At 40.4% G+C, this 10,779-nt stretch overlaps 1 protein-coding gene across 3 annotated transcripts in view; it reads right to left on the reverse strand.

The window, feature by feature from the left end:
* The window catches only part of RACGAP1 (Rac GTPase activating protein 1), a 28,212-nt gene extending 19,948 nt beyond the window's left edge, over window positions 1-8,264 (reverse strand). The window contains exons 1-2 of one of the 3 annotated variants that reach the window (XM_030322556.2): window positions 8,158-8,264; window positions 1,235-1,323 (exon numbers count right to left, since the gene is read on the reverse strand). In XM_030322556.2, coding sequence (XP_030178416.1) covers window positions 1,235-1,319 — 85 coding nt within the window. In that variant the 5' untranslated portion in view covers window positions 1,320-1,323; window positions 8,158-8,264. Of the gene's footprint in view, window positions 1-1,234; window positions 1,324-8,131 lie in introns of all 3 variants that reach the window. The other 2 variants (XM_030322559.2, XM_030322557.1) reach the window with 2 other exon arrangements.
* Window positions 8,265-10,779: the final 2,515 nt, after the last annotated feature.

Here is a 10,779-nt window from a genome sequence, read left to right on the forward strand (position 1 = left end):
CCCTACTCCTACTCCCCTCAAACCCTGCACCCACTTGCCTCCACGTAAATGCCCTCTTTCATCTGTCTGCTGGGATCTCACCCTACATCTAAGGTTCCACTCAAACCCTACTTTTGTCCATGAAGCCACTCAGCCAGTCATCCCTTTTCCTCAACTCAACATGTACTAAAAGCTGTTTTAGGTTTTCACTAAATATTTGAATGAGCCTGAATTTGAAGATCTCTTATTCAATACTCTTCCCCACTAGACTCCAAAGTAATCCATCTTCTGAGATGATATAACCTCAAAGAGAAGCCTAATTAGTATGCCATCATGGTTACTGAGCTGGTATCAGATGATAGAGCTATGGAACAGCTATTAAGAGAGAGAAAATAGAATATTGTCTTAAAAGGCCTGTAAGTGGATAAGAGCTATTAAAAACATCAAATTAAAGAAAATGCTGAATGGCATAAGCAAGACACCATACTAAGCACTGTGAAGATTAAAAAAAAAAAAAAGTTGAAGACGCAGTTCTTACATTACTTTTATACCAGTGAGGCTGACTTAAGAGCAACACTTACTAAATTAGGTATTAATGAAAATCTGAAACAGGAGAGGATGGCAACCCAAAGAAAAGCTGATAAAAATAATTCCCTTAGATCACTTTAGTCAGGGCCGTCAGCCCTACCTCCTTTCTCACTAATCTACTTCCCAGCCCACTATTCTATCACCACCTCCTTTTTCTCCCCAGCTCTCTACCCAATTTCAATCCTTTATTACTAAGAATCAAATACATGAAATAGGTGAAAGCAAATGAACAGTCCCATCTTCAAAAAGAAATTATGACATTTTTCTCCTCTTCAGTTGAAAATGTTTTACATCACACAGGGGAAAAAAGCCCAGGATAAAAAATAAAGACAACTACTAAAAAAAAAAACATCCTTGGACCTTCAGATTCTGCCCAGTTCTTGGTATGAAAATGAAATTGGCAACTAATGCCAACTATTCAATGGAAAGAGAATCTTTATAATGAAAGAAGTCTGCGTGAACACATTTAAGAACAACTATCAGAAAAAAGTGACCGGTTAGAATGAGTGTCCATTAAGCTTTGACCATGGATAAGTGACCATCACTTTCTTTTTAGGCAACCCAAATGAAAAACAATTTTAAGACTGGAACACACTTCAGCTTTGCAGAAAACTCAGATTTGAAATCTGCTTTTCCTCTCCACACAGGCCAACTCAGAATGACTTACGGAGTTCATTTCCTTCACTGAGAATCTCCACCCGGCGTACAAGCTGCTCAAACAGATTCCGCAAATTCAGCATCGTCGTATCCATCTTTCTGCCAAGAAATCAAATATACATTAGGGGTCCTGCCTTCTCCCCCAGACAAAAGATTCAGTAGCAATGCAACAGCCATCAGGGACTAACATCTGGACTCTTCCATTTGTAGCTACCATTATAAGGATCTCAAGCCAACAATTGGTGTTTTGTACAATCTTTATTATAAAAACAAAGCTGGAATGTTTTTAACACTCATTTGAAAATCAGAAAAGCATTTCAGACCTCCGAATATAACACCTCCCTTCCTGCCTACTTCTTTCCCCCCACTCTGCAATCATTCTGGAGCTCTGAGGAAAGCAGTTAGGGACAAGCATGTCAGTTGATTACTAGGTGACCAACTATAAAATGTGGTTCTCAGTCTACTGATTAATATAATACTTTTGCCACTTTAATCCTTCTGGACTATGAAGACCTTCAACGTAACTTAAAAGGTTTATTTTTTATTTCACTTTTAGCTAGTACCCCTGTTGCAACTGCCTTTTAAAATGCAGGACATGGTCAGCACATTTCCTACCAACGGCACAGATGACGTCACACGAGTGATTAAGTGAGGAAATCGCCAGCTCAGCAGCACAAGAATTATTTCTGTAATGCAGGGCTCTCTGGACTGTGTGCAGGGACTATGTCTAATAAATTTATACTAAGTATAGGCAAAGGATTATGTTGTACCACGTTCTGGCATCAAGGAGACAATACACCACCTTCACAGTTAGAAGGGCAAAGGAAAAAAATCATTTGCTACTGTATTCTGTATAGCGAATTTCAGGCTTCATATTTCCCCCCCCAAAGACCTGCTGATATTACATTAAAAAGGAGTGTCCTTACAGGCAGTTCTGTTCTGAATAGACTTTAACTGGAAACACTTTGAGGAAATAAGATCTTCATTTAACAGTCAAGAAAAAAAAAAGACATCAACTGGATGTCACAAAAATTATCAAGGAAATGAATTAAAAAATAAATTTCATTTGAAAATTGAATGTCCTCAGAAATACCATTAAAGGATTCTTATGTTTCTCCAAATCACCCCTTCTACATTCTAGTACAGGTCCTTATTTGATGCATCTAAATAAAATTTTAAGAACTCTTTTATGAAGGTTTAGTGATTTTACAATGTATATAAGATTGTATTGTAAGCTAGGAGGGTTGAACAGGGTGTAAAAAAAAAAATCCACAAAGGATAAAGGAATAGATAAACATAAAGATATTTTCTATTAAATGTTAATTATTCATTTGTACTCATAGGATGATTGTTCTAGTAGCCAAAAAGCTTTCAGTTCAGTTCTAAGCTTAGAGGCAACATATACCTGAATCAGGGCCGGAAACCAAGATTTTCAAATGGCAACGTGTCTGTTCCAAGCTACATAATCACAGCAAGCTGCTAAGCAACCAGACTAACAAATTTATTACAAAAACCTCTCTAAACTAAGAACAAAACTAAAAGAATAGCATTAAAACTGACAGAAAGAGTCTGGAAGTCCTGAAGATGCCCATGACTTAACAATATGACAAAATAGGCATATATACCCAAATGCTACAGGGCAGGAGCAGAGCATTCGGTAGCTTATTCAAATGATGATTTCCTTTGGCCCCTGTAAAAATGGGAAGAGACTGATCAGTTTTAACGTAGGGCATTGATCTCCGTCATCTCAGCACTTAATCTATGTATTCTGAGACCTTAAGACCGTGAATTCGGTACACAGGAAAACTATCTGCCCAAGAACGCAGAAAAGGAAAATTTCACAATGCAACTAGAGTATTAAAAACTGGTTTAAAAAAAAAATCAGAAGGTTTGATGTTTTAAATGACAATACAATAACCTGATCCTTTCTTCCCTTTAAAAGAAATCCTCACATTTTCTCAGGTTCCTCTAGCCCACTATTCTTGCCTATGTTCTTTATGAATGCCACTCACTAGAGTGAGTGAGGGTTGTGGAGGTACTCTCTTGAAAACACAACCCGATTCCTAAAAAGACTAAAGACACAAACAACCTACCGGGGATATCTCCTGATCACAGTGTTACCTCCTACAACTACCTGGACCTACATTATTCTCCACACATGCTGCCTGGTACCCAGGAGATCACTGTTTAACTGAACTCCCAGTGCTCTGCTATAAAACAAAGAGGTAACCAACCCTTAACTGCCAGACTGTCAGAGTCTCCAGATTTAGAGTTTTACGAAGAACTTATGAATTGTTTTCTGTTCTTCCCTCTCAACACCAGACATTCCCTAAAATTCAATCCTCCAGTCTCTAGAACTTCTCAAGCTATCTCATGTTAGTCACTATAGCTCTCCAGACAATCACCTGCTCCTGAACACAGCCTCTCTCCTAACTCCAGTTCTGTAACTCTCAATTTGCTTGGGATGCCCTGGAAGTGTAGCCTGATTCTGAGACTTTGTTCTATCCTTCCCCCCATACATATTATTAGCAACTACTCTATCCACTCAACTACCCTACCGACTCCCAATTTTTATTTCCTTATTTTTATCATTCACTCAGTTCCAAACCCCAGAATCACCCTTGTTACTCCCCTCTAACATCTGTGGACTCTTCTCTCATGTGTTTTATACCCATCCCCTCATCACTGGCAGGGCATCATCACTCATTTCAACTGACCTATCCCCCACTGCTGTGTGTTGGCATTCAGACACACACACACACACACACACACACACACACACACACACACACACACACACCCCTTGCGCTCTAATTTAACTTTACCATGTTTTGGGGCACCTGGGTGGCTCAGTTGGTTAAGCATCATTTGAGCCCCATGTTGGGCTCTGAGAGGACAGCTCAGAGCCTGGAGCCTGCTTCAGATTCTGTGTTGTCCTCTCTCTCTCTCTCTGCCCCTCCCCCATTCACGCTTGGTCTCTCTCTCTCTAAGAAAAACAAAAAACTTTACCATGTTTCTACCCTATGTCCTGGGTAGACTATACATGTAAGAAGAAACCTTACCTTTGGCACTACTGTACTACACACACACTCAATAAAAATAAATATTTGATAAGGGCACCTGGCTATATTAGTCAGTAGAGTTGTGACTCTTGGATCTCAAGATTATGAGTGTGAGCCCCATATTGGGCATAGAGTTCAATCAATCAATTAATATTTGCTAAATGAAAATCAGAGGACACACACACACACCCTTGATTCTACTGTCAAAAGAATTTCCATTCTACCTCAACATCAATGTGTAATATAGATGAAAACTGAAAAAACGGTTTAAAAAAGGGGTTGTTTGTACAGAAGCCCTGGGATCAAGTTTTAGTTCTTCTATTTACTAGTATTACCTTGGGTAAGTCAAATTCTGAGATTCATCTATAATTGGGAACAGTAATAGTGCTCCATTTACCTCACAAAATATCACCAATTCATGCAGATAGAAGTTTTATAGTGTATAAACTGAACCTTACTATTAAAATATAGGATATTAGAAGGGTGCCTGGGTGACTCAGTCAGTTAAGCATCCCACTCTGGATTTCAGCTCAAGTCATGATCTCAAGGTTTGTGAGTTCAAGCCCCATGTATGGCTCTGCCCTGACAGCACAGAACCTGCTTGGGATGCTCTCTCTCTCCCTCACTCCCTCCCTCTGCCCCTCCCCTGCTCACTCTCACTCTCTTTTAAAATAAATAAATAAACTTAAAATAAAATAAGATATACGGTATTATAGTGAGTATGACGTTTTTTGTTTGGGTCTGATAGTTGTCATTTACATCCTACCACAGTGATTACCAAATCATAGCTGGAACCCAGACCAAGAAGAATGGAGAAGATAGCAAAAATCTGACCAGGTCTAGGCTCTTTAGCAAGCTGTTTTACATGAGGCTTGTAGCATATGAGAATAGTTTTTCCTCTAACACAGGTTTACTTAGGGTAATCCAAAAACAGCACTAGCAAAATATAATCCTCTTCTCTTTATATGCTAGGGGACTATGTATTTTTATTAACGTTCTATAGAAGTGACACTCAGGAGTTATTTATAGATGACAAAAATATCTTTCTGCATCAGTACTAACTCTGATATCTCAGCCAAATTGTAACTCAAAAAGCTAAAATTCACTCATCCTATTCAATGTCAATTAAAAATGGTCTTAATTTTCCTGCCGGGTCACATTTTCACCCACATGAATACTCCTTTATTTCTCTCCCTTTATTATTTAGCTCCATAGCTGGGAGATACACCAATGTGAAAGGAAACAAAAACAAAGTCATATTGTACTACATTGCTTTGCAGCTGTAAAACAGCTGTCACTTTTCACTACAGAGGCAGCTGCCTTTTGGGAAAGCTGAAATGATCCCTGTGTGTAGCAAGGAAATCAGTTTGTGGAGCACTTTAAACAAAAAGGTGCTAGAGAATCTCAGCTGTTATTGATGAGAAGCCCCAGAGGTGGAGAAGTCACTATGTTACAGATTCCCAATCTATGAGTATCCCTAAGGGAGCAATTTCACATCACCAGAAAAGAGTCTCAGCTTGATGTGATTGCTTTGAGTCCCCAATTTAATTTCAATCACCCAGCCAAGAGACAGACATCGTCCTTCAGAATAACAGACTATTATAGATCTTAACTGCAGAGTATCCTGGGAAAAGTCTCTATCCTCTTCTTCCTCCTAGAAACAACATTATTAAGAGACCTATACATCACATTTTAGATGCATCAAGGGTGTTAAATATTGTAAGACAAAGCAATAGAAGGTTGTCTGAGTTTTCCAGGAAAGAGTTTTAATGAAAAACATCTCAGGAACATTACTAAACCTGGAAATTCTCAAGAATTCAGCAATACAGGTTCTCCCCTGCCAAAGAAAACCATTCCCTAAGACAGTCTCAACACTGTAAGATTCTTTCATATGAAAGCATTTCAGAGCAATTCCTCTTCCCAAATGTCCAGCTTCTGCTTCACTATATCAGAAGCCTCTACACAACTGCCAGGCAGAAGGAATATCTTGAAACCAAATGTTCTTAAGAGCAAATCAATTGCAGAAAGAGTAAACAGAATGTTCTCAGTCCAACATGAATGAAGACTAAAATAAAGAGATGAGTTGAATTATTTCTTAGAAAATTATTACCAGTTTAAGATACTAAGTTTTCTTTTTTTTTTCTGATTCTGTAGATTCTTCCCATTCTGCAGTTTCATTCTTCAAGGTCTAGTGTAAGTCTTACCAATTTCACTAAAGCATTCCCTAACAATTTCAGTCCAAAATTGTCTATTATCTCTAACACTCATTTGGCAGATATAAAACACTGCATCATACTGTAAATTTTCTAAGTTCAAAACAATGTTTTTTTAATAATGAAACTAAAACCTCATCACCCTAAACAATTACAAGCATCTCCTTATCTAATCTTTGTCCATTATATACTCATATTTCATAATATTGCAATCATAGATTGATAGAATTTTGTGTTTTGCTCTCCTCTTTCATGTTTCCATTAAGTTACAAAAAGTTGATTAGCAATTATTTAACCATTCTCTTCTTTGGGTATTCATGTAATTTCCAGTTTTTCTGTTACATCTACCTGTAATCCCTTGCATGGTTACACCCTCACCTCCTGCAGGGATTTATTCAAATGCCATTTTCTCAGTGAGGTCTTTACTAACTACCCAATTTTCAACTGTAACCTATCCCTCCAACACTTCTCTGCTTTGTTTTCCTCCAAAGCACTTATCTCCATCTAACATATGTATATATTAACTTCTTTAATTGTTTGTCTCCCCAGTAGTTTAAGTTCAAAGAAGGCACAGATTTTTGTCTGTTTTGTTCATTGCTGAGTCCCTGGTGCCCAGAGTAGTGCCTGACAGTTGGAAAATAACTAATATATATTCACTGAATGAATGAACATTGCTGTGAACATTTTTTTTTTCTTCAGGTGGCTGTATTCCTTAGAATAGTTTCCAAGGCTGGGATGACTATATCTCAGGGTAAAAAACCTCTTATAGCTCTTGATAAATATTGCCAAAATATCTTCTAAAAGGGCTATACTAATGTAAAGTATAGTGTAGAGGCCTACTAGATTCACCACAGTTTATCTTTTTAAGTTCTATCGCCCCATATAAAATGCAAGCTCCTTTAAGACTAAATAAGATTGTCTTGTACTTATATTATGCACTGAATAAATACGTGAATGATTAAGCTATAGGAAAAGCGCCTTCTCAACACTTTCACGAAGTCGAAAAGCTCACCCCACACATAAGAGAATGATAAGGACACTTCCTTTAAAAAAGGGAAAAAAAAAAAAGGCTTATCTTCTCACCCACCCCGCGTCGCTAAACACTCCTTCTGCCTACGAACGAGTTCCAGCGAAGAGAAATGTACGTGAAATTGCAAAAGGCCTCGTTGTTCCTAATTAGGATGGGACGGGCAAGATGTCATTGCCTCCGCCCACCTACCTAGATAACACGCAGCCCACAAGGAAGAGGGGCTCCGCTTCAAGCCACCCCAGCCTCTCAAATACCAGGGCTTCCTCCCTTCCAAAAACCCATGCTCCTCCGAAGAGAATGGGAGTATTACCCCACCCACTCCCAAACTCTGTATTTAAGTGAAAGTCACTTATTTGGGGGGTGGTTCCTGCCCAGTTCAAGCCATCACCTCAAAAAGACGTCCCCGGCTTTCCGCAAAACATAGCGGCGAGAAAGAAACCCTCCACTCCCAGCCACCGCCCCTTCGGGCCACTGCCTCCCCCGGCCGGTGGAGACCCTCAGAGGAGGGGCCGTAGGTGCCGGCCTTCTCCCCCACCCCCGCGGTGGCCACGGCTCACCACCCCAGACGCTCTCCTACCACAAACCCAGAGAGTCAGACGCACTTGCTCTCACAGCCCCTAGCGCCCACCTGGCCGGTTCCGCCTGGCCCCCACCTGGGCCGCCTTCCACTTCCCTCCGCACCTTATCCAACGGCAGAGCAGCAACGCGCCTCCGGCTCGGGTTTGAAATCCTGCACCAACCAATCACAGAGAAATTTATTCCTCTACGCTGCGACGCACGCCTCAGCGCCACGGGGTGGGGGAGGGGCCAGGACTGAGCATGCGCATGCTGCCAGGACGACGCCAAACGCAGCCATTTTTACTAAGGTCAACAGGGGGCGGGGGCGTTGATTGGTTTTAGGGATTTTTTTTTTTCCTTCGGAGCCGATTCCTGAAGCCATTCTGGAGATCGTGTTGACTAAAGGCAAGTGACAGTCTGTGAGTGCAGAGTATGGTTAGCCTCTCTGTTTTCCCCAAGCAGGGAACTAGAGCTTTTGGAAATTATCAATTGAGCAGTGTCACGTCTCGCAGTTGAATTGGAAGAATTCCGGAAGAAGGTAGAATAGTCATTTGTAACCATATTTATTGAGCTATATAATGCCTTCATTCATTGATGCGTTCATCCAGGGTTTCACCTGGCACATATTTATTGAGTGCGCCTAATTCATAACAAGCGCTCTACTAGGACTTGGAAAAATAAAGATGATATGATCTCTGCTTTCCAGTAGCCAAGAATGGAAGAAACAGCTGGGGGGGGGGGGGATAAATGCAAAATAAAAGTACTATAATTCCATTTAATAAATGGTCATTTAGAACTTGGAATTGTGCTAAGCACAGAGCTTTCATATTTTTTCATGCAGACTCACAGTGTGAAATAATTTTACATTATAACCAAGTATCACAGAGATCTGCTTATCCTTACTACAATGTAATGTACTCTGAACTTTTCTATTCTCCCTTTATCCCTGCCTCCATGTTGGTTGTCTCTATGTCATTGAATTTATTATTCAGTATTGAATGGCTACCCACAATTTGAAAAACTACTGGCTAACACATACAAAAAACAGTGTGGTTTAATGGAAAGGTCACAGGTTTTATAACCAGAAAACTTGATTCCATTTGAACAAATACCTTTGGAACCCTTTTGTGCAGTAGGCATACCACAGAACCGGTTGCATTATCACTTTTTAACCCTTCGGTACTTCATGTTCTCCAACTACAAACCAAAAATAATAGTATAACCCCTGGGCGCCTGGTGGCTCAATGGGTTAAGCCACCGACTCTTGATTTTGGCTCAGGTCATGATCTCACAGGTTCAGAGGCCACCTTGGCCTCTGTGCTATTGGCACAGAGACTGCTTGGGATTCTCTCTGTCTCTTTCTCTCTCTCTCTCTCTATCTCTCTCTCTCTCTCTGTCTCTGCCCCTCCTGTGCTCTCACACAAGTGCATGCACTCACACTCTCTCTTTTTAAAAAATGTTTCTTTTTGAGAGAGTGTGCAAGCAGGGGAGGGGCAGAGAGAAGAGGACGGAGATCTGAAGCAGGCTCCACTATTTATGACAGCAGAAAGCCTGCTGCGGGGCTCCAACTCATGAACCAGGAAATCATGACCTGAGTGAAAGTCAGATGCTTAACCAACTGAGTCACCCAGGTGCCCCAATAAACTTTAAAACAATATATAAGGAAATAATAGTACTATCCCTATCTCACATGTTTATTCCCAGATCAAATGAGAGTGTGTGGAACACTATCAAAGTTTAAACTTTGTAAGCTGTAATACTAGATTGTTATGAATGTTATTTTGTTTTTATTTTTTTAATGTTTATTTATTGTTGAGAGACAGAGTAACAAAGCATGAGCAGAGGAGGGGCAGAGAGAGAGGGAGACACAAAATCCAAAGCAGGCTTCAGGCTCTGAGCTGTCAGCACAGAGCCCGAAGTGGGACTTGAACTCACAAACTGTGAGATCATGACCTGAGCCAAAGTCAGACCCTCAACTGACGGAGCTACCCAGCTGCCCCTGTTATGAATATTATTAAGGAAGGTATGAAGAAAGGAAATATTGGCTGTACATGTATTTTCCCACTTAATCCTCCTCATAACCCTTTAAAGTCAGGAGCACTCAATGATTGCATTAGTTTGTGCCACCTTAGATATCTATCATACGAGAAGTATGAGGGCACAATATGTGTGAAGTGCTTTAGAAGTACAGAAAAGGAAGCAGTTAATCCTACCTGGGGAGTGGGAGTGTTAGGAAAGCCTACAGAGACTTAATATCTGAGCTAGTACTTGAAACGTGAATAGGAATTTACCAGATAGAAGGGGGTGGCACATTCCTAGCAATGGGAGGATCCTGTGACCTCTCAGGAATGAGTCATGTGTATATTTAATAAATACACAAGCAAACAATTTATGGAGGTTTAGGGCTGTGAAGGAACATTTCCCTCAACACGCAGGTGATGGGGGTTCAGTGGGCGTGATGCCTTCTTAGGCAGCTTTAGCCTGAGGAGGGGATGAAGCAGCTAGCAAAATATGTAGTGACCAGACTAAGAAGGGATTGGACTTTGTCCTGAAATAGACACAATGACAAGACAATGGGGCTCAGACTGACTTTGACTAGGTTTGCATTTTACATGGGTCATATGCTCAGCTGGCTTGGAGGATTGTCTGGAGAGGGAAAAATCTGAAGGTACAAAGACTCCTCCTGTATCAT

The sequence above is a fragment of the Lynx canadensis genome, chromosome B4 (assembly GCF_007474595.2).
Source record: "Lynx canadensis isolate LIC74 chromosome B4, mLynCan4.pri.v2, whole genome shotgun sequence".
Taxonomy (NCBI): domain Eukaryota; kingdom Metazoa; phylum Chordata; class Mammalia; order Carnivora; family Felidae; genus Lynx; species Lynx canadensis.